The 20,901-nt window shown below is 40.6% G+C and overlaps 1 protein-coding gene across 1 annotated transcript; it reads right to left on the bottom strand.

The window, feature by feature from the left end:
- Positions 1 to 613: 613 nt before the first annotated feature.
- sox18 (SRY-box transcription factor 18) lies at positions 614 to 9,227 on the bottom strand. Its single transcript, XM_083919410.1, has 2 exons — positions 8,404 to 9,227; positions 614 to 5,909 (listed from the first exon to the last, which is right to left on the bottom strand). Exons 1-2 carry the CDS (start codon positions 8,807 to 8,809, stop codon positions 4,534 to 4,536), a joined length of 1,782 nt encoding a protein of 593 aa, XP_083775536.1. The 5' UTR covers positions 8,810 to 9,227; the 3' UTR covers positions 614 to 4,533.
- Positions 9,228 to 20,901: the final 11,674 nt, after the last annotated feature.

The raw sequence follows: 20,901 nt of genomic DNA, 5'->3' as shown, positions 1-20,901 counted from the left end.
TACACACACACACAGACACACACGTGTACACACACACACACACACACACACACACACACACACACACACACACACACACACACACACACACACACACACACACACAGACACACACACTCACACACACACACACAAACACACACACACACACACACACACACACACACACACTATAGTTTTACATGGAAAATGTTTTTTTTGCTGCATATTTATGTTCTAAATGTCGAGTGCAGAAGCTTTAAGAAGTGTGATTGTTTAACCTTGTTTTACTGTCCCAAACACAACTAAAATAAAGTGGCTTAAGAGACTTTTCATGACCATAACTGAACCATAAATGACAGATTGAAATCCAAGGTTGTTAAATCACAATTGTTCATATAAATTGTGCCACAAATCTAAATATCAGTAAACTAACTCAATGCATACACCACATGTTTTTGGTTTTAATTCAGAAAATCTTGTTGCTCCAGAGATTCGCAAACCAAAGTGAAACATTGAAATAGTTTATTTTGTTGCATTATTTTATGAAACAGAACAGATCCATTTACAGCCAACCCACAATTCTGAAACATAAACACAAACAAAACCATTTCTAAAGAAAATATTAAAGTGATCCCTGTCCGACAGATTTTAGAAACATCACGGTGACACTTCTGGGAAAATCCTGGTTTTAATTTGTCGTTATATGACTGCTGAAAAAAAAAAGTCCTTTGTTTTAATCCCAAAATCTTGGGTGTTTCTTTTTTTTTTCTTCAGATAATTATTACCAAAAGCCCCAAGAGTTATTGCACGACTCCAAAAAACGCCTGTCTCTCTGATGTTCTTTGTGTGTCACAGTAAATTAAAATGGAAACAAGACTCTGTTTGGTGTCAACAGAAAAGAATGTCAAATGCAGATGTAGAGTATTTTTTTCAATACTTTGCTTGAACTGCCGCTTCTCTGTGGCTCCGTCCTCTGGAGGAAACGTTTGGAAAAATCTACTGTTTCTCTGTTTGCAACCAATGGTGGCCACAAGGAACGGTGTGGTGTGGTTTCACTGTACGAGATACACCATTTTGTTCTACTGTTTCATGTACAAAAAAACATATTGTCTGTAAGACTAATGCAGAACAGATGCAAAACCAATCCTTGAAGAGAGACTTCTGGTTTTTGCTCCCACTGTACACATAAATATTACAGGATAGATGCTACATAAACACATACAGAGAGACATCTACAGTGGCTACAACTGTTGATTTTTGTAATTTTTGTTAGAACAAACTAAAATCTCATTTGAATGTCCAACATTGGTGTGGGAGAGGAAGTTTCTGGCTTGCTGGTGTCTCTGGTAGAGTGTAACATATAAGATCCATAAGAGATCTTTACAATTATACATTTCCTTTCAAATGGAAGTTTACACATTTAATAATACACAACATTTGGGATGAACTACACAAAAAAAACAAAGACCAGTGGAAACTCACTGCTCCAATGCTTTTGTATAAAATCATCTCTAAAGGAATAGTTCAACAATATCGCTGTAATGTTTGTTGGATGAGTAAAGACCTTGAGCCGGGAGACTAGCCGAACTTAGCATGAAGACACAGCCAACCTGGAACTGTCCAAATGTCTAAAGCCCAGTTCAGACAAAAGATTCCCACCAAGATGAAAAGGCTTTTGAACGTTAAAGGGAAAAGTTGCAGCGGTGTGACCCGGCCCGACTCATCTCGATTGATGGTGTCGACTGAGAGTCTGACCATCACTAACCTGGTTCATATTTTAAGATGCTGCAAATTCTATCCAGCTACAGAAAAGCCTAAGAAGTCTAAAGTTGGAAAAGAAGTTCAGAGTGTCTATGGAGACTATACTTTGTCACGTTGAGTCACATTGGTGTAAACTGGCAGGTTTAAAAACATTGCCTCTTTGGTCTGAAGCGGGTTTAAGGTACAATTAACAATTAGTTATCGGAATCTATCGTTTCGGCATTTCTGTTGATTAGTAATGGTTCGAGTTTCTGGTAGGCAAACTTTTTAAAGAGAACTAGTCTATCCGTTTCCACATGGGCCCTGTCTTCTGCTTTGCTAGGCTAATAGCCTCCCAGCTCCAGCTCTGTATTTAACACACAGTCACTGGTGATACAGTGGTATTGATCTTCTCATCTAACCCTCAGCAAGAAAGCAAATAATTGCCCAAAATGTCAAACTCTTCCTTTAAGAAAAGACATGAATCTATAAAATAACAAAACAAACACAGTCCTTTCTGTAGAAAATTTAAAAATATGGACATTTGACTTTTAATAAGTAATGTTCCTTCTATACAGCTAAGACATTAAACCCAGTGCAAGAGAACGTTTCATAGTCTCAATTTCTCCTTCACATACTGTCAAGAGGCATAGCATCTATATATACACAGTAAAAGGCTACATCATAACACATAACACATTAACCATTATCCTTAAAAGTTTTAATGAAATTAAGAATAGGAAACTTTGTAATTAAAATGGTCACACAGCTTACCAATATCTATGTTCTCTGCATGAATTTGCAAATATGCAGACCACAGACAAGATGAATTTAAAGTAAATCTGTTTTCCAGACTGGTTCCAATGGCAATTCATCTTCTGTTATTTGTAGAACAAAATCACAGTCAAAATTACGCACACAAAAAAGAACATTTTGTTTAAACAAGTGATATGTTAGTTATACCAGAGAAGCTTACTGGTAAAAAAAAAAAAAAGATCTTTGATTCATCAGCATACAGTATTTGTGTTTGCCAGGAAAGAAAGCAACTTAAAACTTTCAGATTCTGGCATGGAGTTTGACATGAGGCCCTGTCATGGACTGAGACAGAGAGGGAACGGCATGTATCACGGTCAGAAAGAACCAGGCCCGGCTTGTAAAACATCCTGATCGTTTGTGGGAGACATCAGTGGTCTGCTCGAGGCCGTAGCCAAGGCTTTCCCGACAACACTGCTGAGAGATATGTGGAGGCTGGATCAAGTCTTTCCTGTCCAGTCTTTTTCTCTCTGTCCAGCTCTCCACTTTCTCCTGCAATGCTCTTCATGTCCCCTACTTTACAAACTAAATTAATTAACCTAAACTCCATGGAGTTCAGTGGAGATGAATACTTGTCTGGTCCTGAGATGAAATGTCAAAAATGATATGAGATGATTTTGACATTGTGGATTTTTTTTTCTGATGACCGGAGTACACACAGTGCATTTAAAGAAATATGTTTTGCTTGCATAATCTTACTATAGCATGTACTCTCTGATACCAGAAGGAGTTAGATTGCAGAGAAACAAAACCTGTAAAACAGGTAGCAGGTAGGCAACTTCAACTAAGGCAAGCGCTGTTTGACATCCCTGAATCCTTCAGACTATGTACCCACCAGAACAACTTGCACAAATCCAGCTATTGATGAAGACTTGTTTATTATATATAACACAAAGATCTAGCATCCTTGATAAGTAAGTGAAAAACAATTATATTTGAAGGTGCTCTCCAGCTGCCTTTGTTAATCTGCCCAGTTTACTTCGTCAAGAGAGGCACCTTATGTCAAGTGGGTTATGTCAAGATGGTAACGCTAGATTTGCAAAAAACTCTCACGAGACTCGTTGCCAAATGATTCATACTAACCTTACACATCTGACGTCAATGCCTTACGTTAACCATCGAACCCCCAACCTTAACCATTCAAGGTCAATACCTTATCTTAACCATCCAACCTTAACCATTCAAGGTCAATACTTTATCTTAACCATCCAACCTTAACCATTCAAGGTCAATGCCTAACCTCAACCATCTGGTGAGAGTTTTGCAAATCTTGGATTACCATCTAGGCATGGCCCACTGAGTGCCTGAAAATAAAATATTACAACCTCTGAGCATGACAGTGTACTATGTCAGCATTTTCATGTCCTATTCAATTGGCCCAACAGGCAATATCTTGGTAAAGAGCATCAAGTTTGGAGTGAGGCAACAGAAATGGTGTCTTTTCTCTCATCTGCTATGCTAGCTAAATGACAAATTCATTCTAAACCTTCTACTAGACTAGATCCGCTGCCCAAAAAGGTGGCATAAGCTAATAATTCATGCATATCCCAGAAATCCTGCAAACAATCCCGTGGGTCATAAGTTACTCGTGCTGGTTAACTAGCCAGCCAGCCAGTTGTTCATGATCATGTTTTAAGAAAGAATGAATTAATCTAAAACTAAACATGTTGCATTTTTATGTTTATTTCATTTGACAAAGGTGCTTCCTTTGCCAGTTAAGTTAGCAGATTTTTCAAAAACTCTACCCAGCTCTAGCTCCAGTGAGAGTTGGTATTATTGAAACTCACTCACCTGCATCTTTCTTTTCAGCATTAAAAAATGGAATCTGGGAGAGATAAGCAAGGTATGGCAATGACTAAGAATATGAGCCAAAACGTATCTTCCCAACATCGTTCCTCCCTATCATGTAACAATGGATCAAATGAACCAAACCAAACAATTGCAGTACATAAAGAGGTACAGGTATGGTATGGGAGAGGAGACCATGCTGTACTGTTTTTATCCAGTTATGCAGGCACTGTAATAGACAGCACTGCTGGCATCAGAGAGAGCAGAGATAAGAGGGCTGCTGCCTTCATCACACCCACCAGCATCACTCAAAATGCTACTTACATCCCTGTTAATAATACTGCTAACACTGCTATTCATGCTACTACCCACACTACTGCTACTGCGTCCGCTCAGGACTTTGGACCCACTCCCACAGCCCGCACCACGTCTGTAGGCATCCTCTCGATTCCTTCCAACATTTACATATTGATCAAATTCATGCCTGTCCACCTCGGACCAAAACTCAGCAGAAGAAGACCCCAAATGGCAGGAGGACTCTGCATTTGAAGGGTCTAAGTGCAAAGGAGGGGGGAAGGTTGATGTAGGGATGGAGGAGGATGAGCAGGAAGAAGGAGAAGTTTCAGGAGGAGGTGAAAGCTGCCCCAGGTGAGAGGGCATGTAATATGCAGCATTTGGAGCGCTGTTCCCGTACATTTGGCTGAAGTAGCCGACAGAAGCAGTGGGTTGATGTGGCGTCTGGTGAGATTTTATTGGCTCAGGGAGGCTGATGGAGGGCTGGGGGTAGGAAACAGGGGAGGAAGAGTCAGATAGAGGTGGAGGGCACTTTACAGGACTCCTCAAGGCAATGTGGTGACCGGAGGTGTGGTTTAACCTAGAGCTCATCCCAGAGGTCATACTTGACTCAACAGAACTCATTCTAGAATCAACTCTGGAACTTCTGCCTGGACTTAAACTGGAGTTCAAACAGGTGCTTAAACTGGCACCAACACTCATTCCTGAACTCTGACTGTGTGTTGCTGCACCATTAATGGAGCTGTGGTGACTGTGGTTGTTGTAATTATGGCTGTAATGCTGATTGTGATGGTGAAGGTGGTGGTGGTAGCCACTCCAGCCTCCCATCCCTGCCTCCTCGTGCATATGTTGGGGAAAAAACACGGACTCCCCAGCGCCATCTTCCAAAACATCCAGAGGGGACATCTCCGGAGTGGGCAGGCCGTAGCTCTCCAGCTCTGGGTTTCCTGGGGCCTGGAGGTCCCTGAAGTGTCCAAGAGGGTGCAGCAGGTGGTGGGAGTGATGGTGATGTGAAGGGTGGGCACCTAGATGTCCATAAGGAGAACCTCCAGAGACACATTCTGCATCCAAGGGGCTGATACCAGGTCCTAAACCAAGACCTGGTGCCCCACCCTGGGCTAAACTGTGAAGCAGAAGCCCTGGTTCAACCCGCTTGAGTTTTTTGGTGGTCTTTTTGCGCCGTGGCCTGTATTTGTAGTTTGGGTGATCCTGGAGGTGCTGGACACGGAGACGTTCTGCTTCCTCCACAAATGGTCTTTTGTCAGTGGCATTCAAGGCCTTCCATGACTGACCTGAATGGTATAAAAAAGACAATTTTTTTAACAAAAAAATAAACACTATTTTCATCATCTTAAATCCCCGGGGCAAAGAATGGTGGTCCGCAAAAAAGGATCGCTATTTATGTCACTGACAATCATGTTTTAAATCAAAGTCATCATCAGCATCATCTTCATTGGACAGCAGTTTGGTTGCATATAAAGATTATTTTATTATCTTGATTATCAATGAATTGTTTTGCCAACAAACTCAAATGTATTCACTGTTTACAATCAAGACAAAAATTCATATTTGAACCAGTCAAATGCAAACATTTTTTGTATAGAAATAACTCAAAGGAGGAATTGATTATCGAAATCATTCCATTGTTGGGGATTCACCTGCGAGCAGTGACGAAAAAAAATAAAACCACAATAACTTCAATGACAGCAGCATTTGCAGCATTACAGCCTTTAAGACATTAAATAAAATTGAATTTTGTGGGGCTTCATAATGTCTTCCGATCAAAAAGCTTCATAGACAGAAACTGCTTGAATCATATCTATATCATGTATTTATACATTGCATACATTGCATCCCAGTTTCTTTTATGGTTGTAGACGCCAGCAACCCTGAAATATGAGATGCATGCTTCCTTCCAGAAACTTTATGGTTTAAATCTCAAACCGCAGATGAGCTCAGCAGATTGCACTGAGAAGCTGTAATTGTAAAAAAAAAAAAAAAGTTTTGTTTTGAAACATATTCATTTGAAGCAGGGTAATATTAAAAACAAGAACAAACCAGGCCAATTTGCTTCATGCAATCGATGTACTTACTATTATAATACACATATTCACTGGCATTAAAACCTGGAAATTAAAAATGAATGGACCTATGGTGATAAAAATGCAATCCTCTCACAATTAATCTCAATTAGACTACTCATTTTAAATAAAGGATTACATAACAATAAATACATACTCCACCTAAAATATTTTCTATCAAATATTGTGAAGAGCTGCAGTTTTAGGTTGCAATTTTGGCAAACCTTTGTCGTTTTTTAAAACAATGAAGGCATTGTGAACAGCGGAGAAGTGATCTTTACTTCAGGAGTGGTTTGAGTAGTTAGTCCTGTGAAGAAACTTCAAACTTTTTACACCTTTCAAGCGAATGTTTGATGCTCTAAAATATTTCTTCAATGTTGTCACTTCAATGTTGAAATCTAGGCGTTAAAAATATTATAATAATCTCACTGCAAGTTATTTTAGAACTCGGAAACAAATTATTTGGCACTGTTCATTTGTTATTGTATTCATCACAGATGTCAGTTTTACTGCTTTAATTTTGACAGAAGAATGTAATATCCATATTGTATAAACATGTATATTTGTGTTTAAAAGTAGTTCTAACATGAGTTTGTTATATTTGTCCTTTTGGCACTGCTGGGACTACACTGGCTCAGATAAGTGGTGTCTGTCACACAGAGATATACATACGGGTAAAATAATGACTCGTAATTACACAAACCCTTAAAGTAATTTTCCCCGAAACTTTTCTTTGATATCAGGGGTGCAGATCTGATGTCAGGATTGTGGGGGCTCATGATTTTTCTTTTTTTCTTTTTTTTTTTGCCGTATGACACTCATACTATGCCATCATAATTCACAACTTCATAGAGGCTCTCCATGTCATTCAAAAAGTACTGCACAGGAAATAATTTACTGCCAATAAATCACTGCTTACTTAACTGTTATATTAGTAAATAATCATTTTAAGGGTCTCAGGAAGGTAACGTCTACTCTCCCTTAATTCTTCTCACCATCTTCCTTTTCTCCCAGTGTGTGGGACTACTTGCATGATTCATTGATAAGGATGTATATCAGAATATGAAGCCCTAACCAAGTTTTATAAACGAACTGATCATGTGTTTACAATACCAGTTATGCTGATAAACAGTTTTAAAATAACACACAGTTCTAAGAGCACAATAAACACAACATAAGTCGACCCAACAAAACACCTTTCCACCATTTCAATTATTTCCTTTTAGATGTAAATCTAAAATGTGAAGAATGTGAAGTATGAAAATATATTTGTTCAATTTTGAATACTTTAGGGTAGATCTGCACCCGTGTTTGATTTGTTGGTTCAGACGATCTAAACTTGTCAGGGCCCAGTTCCACCAAAACCCTCTTAAAACTGAAATGATCTCAGAGTGGGGGAAAGATCATCTTAGGATGCTTTGGGGAAACTGGGTCCTGATGTGGGAAGCCTTCACACTTCAACAGAGTTAAAACGAATGCAAAGAAATGAACCGTCCGCGCTCTGGTGATTCTCGGAATCCTCTCAGCTTTTTAAAAAGCTGCCAACTCTAATTGGATTTCACCAGTCTGGTTTCACTGGAAAGTTTTGATACTCTACATACAGTTTCAGTTTTATTTATTAATTTTTGCCCTGATGACGACGACGATGATGATGATGATGATGATGATGATGATGATGATGATGATGATGATGATGGTCTCTTACCGAGCATCTTGCTGAGCACAGCGTTGTGCAGGTCAGGGTTCTGCACAGCCAGTCGCTTCCTCTCATCTTTGGCCCAGACCATGAAGGCGTTCATGGGCCTGCGGATCCTCTGGTCGCCCCCAACAGTCTTCCCATCGGCCGTGCCTGCAGACACACCCCCTGCCTGGGTCAGGTCCGGACTCTGTCCCCCTGAACCGGGCGTCAGAGAAATCCTCGCTTCTGTTCTCCTCATGTTCCCGCTTCCAAGGCCATCAGGAGAACTGCAGTCCCCGGAGAGGTTATGCTCAAAACCCATTTCAGAATCAGAAGCAGGGCTCGGGGTCCCGGACGCCCATGGGCCCCCGAGAGACATCCGGCTGGCATGCAGAAGAGTCTCTCTCGACAAGCTGGGCTCGGTTAAATTCATTCCAGAACCAGGCTTGGATTCAACTTTTAGTCCAAGTGAAATTCTGCAAACGTCTGTCTCAGTTCGTTGGGTTGCAAAGTTCTGGAAAAAATGTGTAGCTCGAAATGCTTCGGATGACAAAGAGAAAGATCAAGGGAGGAATTTGATGGATTTGGAGCACAAATCCCAAAGCAAAGCATCGAGATCTGAGAGGAGGGGAAGAAAGAGGAAGAAAGAGAAAACAAACAAGTTGTGGTGCAGGATATTCCCCCTGAAATGGATCCACAATGACTCTGCCTCTCTCTTTTTCTTTGCTCTTTTTTTCTCTCAGAAGACAACAGCTCTTGTTTGGAGTGTGGTGCAGTGGTTTCTACAAAGCCTGACTCCCCTCCGTCACACGGGCCGTCCGACCCACGTCTCTCCGTCTGTCTGCCCTGTTTGAAAGTTTTGAAACTTGTGGCCAGATTTAACCGACCCACGCTGAGTATATATACCCCGCCCTGACCAATCACATAAATATATAGTCAGGGATTTAACCAATGAGACACCAGGCGGGCGCAAGAGGATGGGATGTGAGTGTGTGTGGGAGACGGAGCAAAGGAGGGAGGGGGCAGGTCCGAGCGTTGCCTCCCCCTCTTTCCTCCGCTGCGAACGCCACCCTTTCCTCCCCCCTGAAGCTTCACACACACACACACACACACACACACACACACACGAACACACACACACTGTCGGCCTGTACAGGGAGATGTAATCAGAGAGGTTCCATTGTTTCTGCCCAACTGAGAATGGAGCTTCTCACACACACGAATACACACATTCAAGGCACACACGCACACAAGCTGTAACACACACGCATATCTGCACAGATACACACTCTTTAACACACATGCATGAAACAAGCACACACATCAAAATGAAACCAAGATGACAAATTTATAATTAAGTTTGCACACAAATGAGAGACGAGACATGAATACACACACTTTGAGTATGTTTCTGTATGTGTAAAGCTTACTGTGTGTGTGTGTGTGTGTGTGTGTGTGTGTGTGTGTATATATTTGAGGGCAGGACAGCGGTAACACAGTTGACCACAGTCTCAACCAAAGCGATTAGTGGCTGAGCTTAACAACAACTCACTGAGAGAGAGAGAGAGAGAGAGAGAGAGAGAGAGAGAGAGAGAGAGAGAGAGAGAGAGAGAGAGAGATGGAGAGAAAGAAAGAGAGAGAGAAAGAAAGAGAGAGAGAGAGAGAGACATACAGACAGACAGACAAAAGGACAGACAGAGACAGACTGAGAGAGACAGACAGAGACAGAGAGAGCAGGAGCTGCATAGGGAGTGGGTGGTGGTGTTGATGGGGGTTTGGGCATGTTTAATCCCAACAGTAGAGTTCCAAGTTTGATGCAGCAGCCAGTTGCTCATACAAGACAGTGAACTTCACTGTGAACATGAGTATATTCATGCAGTTGCATGTTAAATGATCCAAACGACATGAAGTTAGTCCACAATTTTGATAATGGATGAAAAGTTTCATTTATGCCCAACATTCTCCTGTTTCAGTTATTGCTTTCCCATACAACTGCACTGTATTTTTAATATCCAGAGAAGGGGATGCTTTCTTCTAGATTAACCAAATCGTCTTCAGTCCAGCAACAGGTTCATGTTGTGCAACGGTCGTAGTTTTCACCATGTTGTTAACATAGTGAATTCAAACAAAACCACTTGTTTGGGTTCAGAAAGAGATCCTGTTTGTGTTAAAATAACAACGTTTGTTATGTAATAAAAAGCTGTATTTTAAAGCTGCAGGAGGTAAAAAGCAAAAAAACTAAAAAAAAACCTTAATGCAGAATTTGCAGCAGAGTGGGACCTCTCTTTCTCCCCTCTTCTGTCCTGAACCAATGGAAATGCTCTCTCTCTCTCTCTCTCTCTCTCTCTCCCTCTCTCTCTCTCTCTCTCTCTCTCTCTCTCTCTCTCTCTCTCTCTCTCTCTCTCTCTCTCTCTCTCTCTCTCTCTCTCTCTCTCTCTCTCTCTCTCTCTCTCTCGCTCTCTCTCGCTCCCCCTAACAGGTTACATTTTCTAAAGCCTTAAAAACAGAACTAATAAGAGGTACAGAAGTCTTTTCTTTCAGGAAAACAGCTCTCACAAACATTATTATGTATTTCTTTTGCCCAACATCTCCTAAAATATATTGTCTAACCCAGCTTTAAGTTAAATTAGAATAAGTTAACGCTGACTTTTGGTGTCACACATGATCAGAAAGTCCTGTGTTTGTTTGAGCCATCCATCCAACTTTGATTCAAAGTGTATTTATGATACGTAAAAATCAAACCTAATCTTCCTACCCACAGCCCTCCATCAGTGAAGTACCTGGGAACGTAGTTTAGTTGCATGAGAAAGTCATTTTATGGAGACTTAGCTCCACTGTAAATGGATCCCTTTGACTTTTGGTCGGACAAAACAAAAGGAAAAAGTTAAATGAGGAACAAAAAATGAAAGTCACCTGCTCCGCCTGAGTTGGAAATGTTTTTATCTTGAGGAAAACCCTTCACAGTGAAATAATCTGTCAAACATTGATACGCGGCACTTTCATGTTCTTCTTTCGAGAAGCTGAAATCGTGGCAGACACCACAGAACAGTGGTGTATTTTGGGAAAATGAATTCCAGAGGATGATGAAACAAATATGGGCACGGTGGAAAAATTGGCAGCTTGTTGAGTTAAATATACTGTGCTGTTGCCACACTGCATCAATGTATGTTTTATATGTGTGTACAACAATCAGCGAGCTGATACAGATGCTGTCTACGTAGTGAACTCCTGAGGAAAACTAGTGCTTCAAAGTCAGATATTATTCCCAAACTCATTCCTCAACTAAATGACCTCTTAAGATGAATATTGTATGCGTTGGGATTGTCTGTCTGCCTAGGACCCTGCTGCCCCCTCCCTCCACCACAATATAATGACCCCCTGCACTCACGCACACACGCACACACACATACACACACACACACACTTTCCTCCCCACGCCCAGCTCCAAGGGAGACTGCTACGGCGTCTCAGAGCCTCCTGCTTGACCAACCAGGAACTACTCCCACTTAATGTGTTGTCCCAGGCTGTGTGTGTGTGTGTGTGTGTGTGTGTCTGTGTGTGTGTGTGTGTGTGTGTGTGTGTGTGTGTGTTTGTGTATCTGCTGCATCTTTATGTCATTGTTAAGTATCGAGGTGTGTATATTTGAGTCTCAGCCTCCTACTTTCAGATTGTTTTTGGGATTTCTGTGTCCCTATGAAATAAGGGTAAGTTGGTGCAGTAGTTATGCACATGGTCTTTCTTTAGCAGGGGCATCACCATCTTGTACACAAGACAATAAAAGTATGTCTTTTTTTCAACCCTATCGCCAGAAAAAAAACGCTGGCATAGTCTATTTTTGCAAAACCACAGATACGTTGAATCTGGACCATTCTCATTCCCTTTCATACCTTTGTGAGGTCGCCGTTTTAATCATGCCGTTAACGGTGTGAATTCAAACAAAAACGGTATCTGCTTGGTTAGTTTAGCCACCAAAACTACACGGTTAGGTTGAGGAAAACCTGGACTAAATCTGAAAGGTTCATTTTAAATTGGAAAATGGATCAAATAGGGCATCAAACCAGACATACATATCTCTAAGAAGGTTACAACAATATGGGGTGAAAGCATAGGGTGAAAGACTAGTTAACCTTGTAGGTGTGCGCTTACTCAGATCTGATCATGGTACAAGTACATACCCAGTTGTGGACAGTTGAAGAAATAGTGACTCTGTTTTCAGGCATTAGAAAGTCAAGCACAGGTCATTTCAGAGAGCAGGAGCATTCCTATTGGCTCAGGACAGTGAGGGCAGAGCTGCAGGAAGAGGCCCCACTCTGCTTCAAAATCTAGAATTAAGTTTTAACATGCTAACATTTAGCATCGGCAAAGGTTTCTTGTCATGAACTCATACAGCACGAGTGTGAATTCAGACCTGTGCTTGATGTAAAGTCAGACCACCAGGTTTCATCTTCTGGGGACCATGAATCTCTGTACAAAATGCAATCCATCCAAGTAATTATAGAGATATTTCCCTCCATAGGTCAAACAACAAAGTTCAAAGTGGCAGCCTCCCTTTTTAATCAGTTTATTGATAATTGCTTTCATATATTATTATAATGTTATCAGAGGCGTCCGGGGAAATAATGATCTCAGCAGAGGAAACAGTACTTTGTCCGGCATCAAAATTCTGCACATCCAGCTCATCTGTTATCTTCGTAAATCAGGACACCATGGAGTTCATTATCACTTAACAGAGCAGAATGTGTGTGTGTGTGTGTGTGTGTGTGTGTGTGTGTGTGTGTGTGTGTGTGTGTGTGTGTGTGTGTGTGTGTGTGTGTGTGTGTGTGTGTGTGTGTGTGTGAGAGGGAGAGAGAGAGAGAGAGAGAAAGAGAGAGAGACTGTCGTGGCACCACACCTTTGCCACAAAGGAAATTTGGCATCAACTCCAGACTTTGTGGCGAGAAAGAAAAGAGAGACAGAGAGAGAAAGAAGGAGGGAGAACATGGCGAGAGGGACATTTTTCCTTGCAACTCCTGATAATACACACACACATACACACACACACAAACAAAAGACGCACCCACATTCTGGACAAGAAGCCAAGACACAATGGCATCGTAATGGGCGTGTTTACTGGTGTGTGTGTGTGTGTGTGTGTGTGTGTGTGTGTGTGTGTGTGTGTGTGTGTGTGTGTGTGTGTGTGTGTGTGTTTATGTGTGGGAGAGGTCATGTTCACACACCATTCTATTTTCGAACGCGCTGAAGGAGGGAAGTGTGTGTGATGATGGATTGGAGACACACACATACACACCGTCAACACAGGTCGCTGCGGGAATCCCCCCGCCTTTATCACCCACTGACACACACACACACACACACACACACACACACAGACACACACACACACACACACACACACACACACACACACACACACACACACACACACACTTGCATAATGCACAAGCTTCACAAAAGAAACAACAAACACACACATAATTTGTATGACCTTTGCATTTTAGAAAAGGGATTTAAGAAGCATAAACTAAGCAAGACAGAAAAAAGTATCATTTAATTCTTTAACTCTTCTTGTACTGAGTAATAACCACTGAAAATTCTCAGTTGTGATTGGCTGGTAGACATGAATTCACTTCTACTTACGGCCAAAATACATGAGGCATGGACGTTCTACTACACAGACTCTGCAGATTCTCATCAACAGGTTCGTATGATGAACTAACGATGGCGCTAGAGGAAAAGTCAGAGGCTCACCAAAGTCAGCAGGGTTCATCCTCTGGGGACCATAAATGTGTGCACTAGATTTCATAGCAATCCATCCAGTAGCAGGGTTTCCCGCAGCACTTTACAGGTAAGGCCTGTCACCTTAAAGCTGCAGTCAACAAGTCTAGCAGATTGTGTTTTACATTTCGTACATTGTTAATAAACAGCAAAATAATACACACAAATCTGATCTCCTGTGTGCTAACTGTATTTTTGAGTTCACACTAAATATTCATACTAACTGTATTTTTGAGTTTATACTAAGTTTTCACACTAACTGTATTTTTGAGTTTATACTAAATATTCAGACTAACTATTGTTTAGTTCATATTAAATATTCATACTTACTATTGTTTAGTTCACACTAAATATTCAAATTAACTGTATTGTTGAGTTTACACTAAATATTCATTCAACAGATTTTTAAAAACTCATTCATGCTGACTTGGCCATACTGTTCAACATTTTAATCAAAACATAGAATTGGGCTCTCATGATTCATTATTGATTCATTTTGAACAAATAGGTCTATTTTAATTTCAAAAATATAATACACAGGTCACTTTAGATCAGGGGTGGCCAGCCCTGCTCCTGAAGGGGCACTGTCCTGCATGTTTTATGGTTCTTATTTTCTTGTTGCGATAATTATGCTTTAGAGCTGCTGATTTTATGAAATCCTTTCAATTTTTGTGATGTCTCAAAAATAAAGCTATACTGTGAAACAGAATAGGTCTAATGTTGCTAACAGTTTGTGTTTGCTTCCTGTAGTAAAGGTTAACATGAAACTCTCACCTTTTGTTGGGCAATATTTTAACTCTTGAACCCTAGAGTAATTTAGCAAACACAGTGTGACGCAAATGAATGAACCACAAAAGAATATAGTGATGTTGCGCTATGAGTAAAGTTATTTAGAGCTTAAATGGGTCGTTGGGTTCTGGACAGCCCAAAAATGCAACTTGGTTGGCGCGGCTGGTGCCTTGTTGGGGGCCCAATGTGACATCTTTTCATGGGCCAAAAATCCCTGGTAGCGCCCCCGCTTACTATGTACATTTTAACATTAAGAGACTCAGATTGCAATTCATTGGTCATGAAACAAATTCACTTTGTGGCAAATTCACTGATAATACGGGCAGTTTGATTTGATCCGACCCTGGATAAGAGGTTGAAGATTAGATGAGATGAGATGAGATGAGGAAATAAACTAGAACTGATTTGTAATGTTTTTGTAAATGTCTTTGAAAAGGTCTACATCGCACAAACAAGACCACCAGTCCCCCAGAAAAAACCACACCCCCCCACCTTAACTAACAAAAGTTCTGCAGGAAACCCTGAGTAGCTGTGGAGGTGTTGCGTCTGGAAAAATTGTCGGGCCCACTGATGACAACGCGCCTTTTTTGCTGCTAAAAAAATTGTTACGGAATAAAACATATCACAATTTTAAAAATGATGTCATAAGACAGTCTACAACAGAGTTGCTGAAATGAAATAAAACATAAAATCAGAATTGTGTTTTTATGAGTTTTATGAGGTGTGTTGATGACAGTGTATGACCTACACGCTAGATTGAACTACATAAAGTTTATTTTTGAGAGCTCTGTTGTTTTTTTTCAGGTTTCAACGGTGCATCCTGCTGACACTGCCTTATACTCTTCTTTTTTTTGGTAATTATGTTTGTTTTTTCCTCTGGAGTGGGCTCCATGAGGAGTTTCATGGTCCCATGAAACGCATTCAAAATCCCACTGTCCAATTCAAGAGATGCTGCTCAATGAGAAAATTAGTCCGTTTTTCTCAATTTTGCTTGTGTTAGATGTCTGCATGGTCATTTATGTGTTTGTGTGTGATCTTTTATGATCCAAAAATACATGGGCGTGATTGAGAAGAAGCATTTTTTTCCTAAATTCCCCTTGAACTGGAGGTTTATACAGACTTTACATGCTGAGTCAGTTTCAGGGTCCTGGAGTGTATGAAAGTCTCTGATTGAATAATTCCATAAATATGAACAAAAGTGTGAAAATGAGACTGTTTTTCCAAATTGCTTTAAAGGCTGATAAACAACTTAATTAATTTTGGAGACACAGCAACAGTATAAAAACGTCACAGCTTGTTTACAAAGCCTCAGACTTTCCAAGGCCGCAACAAAAACTGAGTCAGATTGGGGAAAGATTTTACTTTCTTGTTTTTTTTTTCATGTATTTGTATCAATTTCATCTGACATTCAAACTGTCTCTGTTTCACATTTGAAAAGCTCCTGGTGGTGCATTTGTTATTTAAGCTTGAACACTTATGGGGACATACGTTGGCGATATTATTCTTCAAAATACAGTTGGGTGACAAATTGTGGGAATGAATAAATGAGTGAAGAAATGTACCACATACAGATGCTTCCCTTCAGGGCACGGGGGTCTTTATTGTCCATTTTAAGATGATATAACAATAATTATGATAATTATTGTTCGTGTTGTTATTATTATTATAATGTTAATAAATAAATAAAAGGGTACATGCGAGTTCTAAACTAATCCAGAGTTATTAACCAAAAACCAGGAGTCTTGATCCTGAAAACACCAAACTATTTGGGACCAAAAGGCCACTTACAATTTTTTTTAATATATTTTTAAAAAATGTCAAAACATTACTGTGAGAATGACCACAATTGAAGCTGGATGATACAGCAAAAAAATTATCCACAGGCAAGGTTTGAGGTGAGTCACCAAGGCGGTTCTTTTGTTTATCGCTCTTGACAAACAGTATAGGCACATCAGTGCCACCAACCAAAAGAACCCCAGGTTGCCAAAATGGCGCCTATTTATAGGGTGTCAACCCATTACCCCGGAACAATCCATTACCCGGGATCTCCGGCCTAAAACATGTTTAACCCACCATTGTTTTTATTTCTGTACACACACCACCTCCTCTGTGACCTATATACATCCTACTCTCCGTCCACTAACAGAAAATACACCAATACACTTCATATTACCCCCACTAAAATACAATGCACACATTTAGCATCCCCACACCAATTTACACTTGGCTGTGCCCGGAACTATAAAAGCGGCGTCTGTTTCCTGGGGAAGCCTTTTGCCTGCACACCCTGAAGACAACAGACTGGTGAGTACACAACACTCTTGATTTATTCCCCACACACTTATGGAGCAACACAATACTCATTCTTAGCTCCTCAATTAAGCAACTAACACATTTCATCTGGACATTTAACCCCATGTCCCTCTGCTCCAGGTTGAGCTGCGCGGCACACACAGCCAACCTCAAGACCCAACAAAGGACAACAAACATGGCGACATTCAATACATATGGTAACCATTTCAATACAAATGTACAAAAAGCAATGTGTTAAAATGTATTGTGCAAATCTCCGCATCTGTAATCACACTCAGTCTAAAGTGCGTGGTGCCATGGGTGCAAAACTGGTGACGATGTGTTCGTCACAATTATAAGTATACCCAACCACATGCTTACGAAGTTTTAATACTATAGATAGTGAAGTGTAAAAATTATGCAAATTTAGTCACACTTCTGTCATGAACCAGTCTCAGGAGCTAAGGGCTACCTGCTGGACCAGCATCTGAGGGCAACAGCCGGTATTTCTGACTTCTCTGCACTCTAGGTCCAACCAGCAACTTGAGATGCAAAAATGGATGAGTTGGACTTGAGAGACAACGTCTCTATAAACAGATATCTGCATATGAATAAAGATAAATAAGTTTTAAAAAAGTTCACGAAAAGCTCCACACAAACTGTTTACCTGCATGCAACCAAAGCCTGCTGATCGGTCAGTACAACTACAAACAGGAAACTAGACCACGTCTGATACCAAGATCTTAGCTGTGTTTCATTAGTTGTTCAACACGCCCTCCTTCACTTCCCCTCAGCCCTTGATGTTACGTAGCAGCACACGTCACACGGAGGCCACTTGGAGAGCAGAGGGAAATTGTGCGTGGAGTGAAATGGAACACACCTGCCCTTGATAATTTCAGTACTGTTTCTCACAAATAATCAGAAATGCCTTTGGACTTGCAAGATCCTTAAAATGGCGGTGGGGATTCTCCCGAGGGCAAGTGCTGAGGGGTAGTGAACGAGGGCGTGTTGAACCACTAATGGAACGCAGCACCTGTCCCTTTGCCTACAGATTCTGCATTTATAGAGGTTAGTAAAGAACTGACATTTGATCACCATGCTGTACACCTGCATGGATGAATATAGTCAATTTAGCCTCTCATTCACACACACACTCTCCAATGGCAGCAAGCCACCTTGCAAGGTGGTTGAAAGTGCTGGCTGACTGTCGGGAGCAATTTGGGATTCAGTTTCTTGCCCAAGGACACTTGGACATGTGGACAGGAGGAGCCGAGGAACGAACTTTTGAAAGATCCGTACCTAAGGGAACTTTTGTCTAACAATCTCAAATGCTTTTAACAGAAACTAGTAAGTGCATTGTTGAACCAGCCCCTCCTAACTTTAACTTTAAGGATGTGCTCAGAGGGGAAAGAAAAGGTGTTCTTGTCATAGACTCTACAACACATGGACGTAGCCTCTCCGTTGGGGCCTGTTCTCTTAACTTAATCCAGTCATATTTGGCTCTGGGAGCCACAACATTAGGTCCTACGCCCGGGAGCTAGGCTAACAGAACATGCTACTAGATAAACGGGAGTTGGAGTACCGTGTCTCTAGCAAAGATTACACTGGCTCTGGGAGTGAAGGGCAGGCAGCATTTCTGATCTATGATTTAAATTGATATTCAACACAGTACGATGCTCATAGACTGTAAAACACCGACCCTCACGGTGCAAGTGCGGATTTTTAATTAGCATAACAGAGCTAACGTTAGGGTGTGTTCCTAAACAATCTGTTTGTACAGTTGATCGAAGAGCAAACCATCTTGTCACTTATAGAAACACCACCACACGAATGACCACAGTCCAGGTCGAGATGACGGAATGATGCTAATCCTGACAACTAGCCTCCGAGGAAAAGTGAGGGCCAGAGGCTAGCTGTCACTCAAGAGGCCACGCCCCTAATTATTTATAAACTTTAACCTCTAATAAAATAACTAGCCTAGTACAAAAAAATTCACCCCCCTCAGTGTTGTCATGGAGATATGACCTAAACATACATGGAATGTTTTTTTTGCCCCAGGCCTTAAACAAGTTTAATGATGCTGTGAAAATGGCCTGTGGTGGGGGCTTGGTTCTAGTGCACATTGAGTAACCCAGAGACAGTCAGCATCCGGATGCACAGTCAGCTATCTGTCTGTCTCTCCGTCTGCCTATTCATAGCTCCTCAGCAGAGCTTATCATTTCTTATCCTGTAATTAATGCACTGCAGCACCACATGAAAATATAAGACGTTTCCCACTGAATACATCGCCTATGTTCTTTAGTCAAACACTTGTTTTGTCTCCCATCTCTTATGTCCTGTTGTCTTCTCTTTCCCTCCTCGTCCCTGTCATTTTCTTTCCTTCTCTTTCTGACTCTCACGCTACTATTCTCGCAACACGGCCTCCTTGAAAGAAGTGCTCAAATCTTTAGTGTTTTGAATTAAATCTCTTCTTTATACGTGTCTCATCTTCTCTCACCTCTCTTTCTCTTCAAAAGCATCATCATTTGCTTGTTTCAGGGAAATCAGGAAACCCCCCCATCATTTTTCTCAGAATTAGACGTGCTCACACAAACGTACAGGAAGCTAGCAGCCAGGGTCGGGAGATAAAACAGAGATGCATGATGGGAAAGTGACCTGTGGTCCATGTGAGGTCATGATCAGGATTATATGAGGGATCTTTATTTGACATGTAGATCAATGACTCAGAGGATAGAAGATGTAGATAGAAGATACAGGGTAAAATGTTTCACCCTGGGTCTTTTTCTGACGTATCGTTCAGATTTTTCACCTCTTAAAGGAGATATAGATGCTGGATTGTGTATTGAGAGTGGTAAAATGCTCTCATAAAGAACCGTTATAAAATCTTAAATTGTCCTTAATCAGTCGTACAAACTAAAATCACTGCCACTTACTCTTTCCACATAATAATAATAATAATAATAATAAATAATAAAATCTTGCTTTTCATACATTCAGATCTTGTCTCAAAAGTAATCAAATTTAGACTTTTTCTTCTGTATCAACAGCAATGGAGTTTATTATTATTATTATTATTATTTTTAAATTAGAATTTTGCTTTGTTTTTTACATTTATACAGTGAATAGCACTTTCCTGTATCCATTGCTACAGTATGCATTCAAAATAGCACAACGTTATATATTAATTAAAAGTGCCATATTGTAAAAAAAGTAGTGATTTCTATGATTTTTTTTATTTAGATATAATAAAGCAGGTGGAGGTGCTATATAAATACTGTTAAAGTACTAAAGCGCTCAATCCACAGAAAAGGGTATACAGCCAGTATTCAGAAACAGAAACTCAATGAACCGTCACGACCGCTGTGCTTTTGTGATGTCACAACGAAACTATATAGAAAGTGCTGCTACAGTGCTGTTACAGTCATTCCCCGCCTGCAATGATGTCGCAGAGACACAAAGCGCAGGAGGGGGTCTAAAAAAGACAGACATGCAAACATCTTCTAGTAAAAACTCAAAGTGTGAACCTGAAAATAAGCACAATGTGGGACCTTTAAAAGTATATTAGGTTCAAACAACTGTTCAATAAAATAATTTAATAATAAGTTTCCAGCTTCAAGTATAACAACGTTATAGGACTGTTTCTGTTCTTGGGAGCGCTTTCCCGTAATT

The sequence above is a fragment of the Echiichthys vipera genome, assembly GCF_963691815.1.
Source record: "Echiichthys vipera genome assembly, chromosome: 9".
Lineage (NCBI taxonomy): Eukaryota > Metazoa > Chordata > Actinopteri > Perciformes > Trachinidae > Echiichthys > Echiichthys vipera.
Note: the sequence above shows the minus strand (reverse complement) of the source record. Positions and strands in the feature narration are given on the sequence as shown.

What these genes read in the sequence shown, in the direction of transcription:
- sox18 (XM_083919410.1), bottom strand. Translation starts at nt 8,809, where the DNA reads ATGAATTTAACCGAGCCCAGCTTGTCGAGAGAGACTCTTCTGCATGCC. An exon ending in TGTGCTCAGCAAGATGCTCG is followed by an intron (nt 5,910 to 8,403) that starts GTAAGAGACCAT and finishes TATACCATTCAG; the next exon opens with GTCAGTCATGGAAGGCCTTG.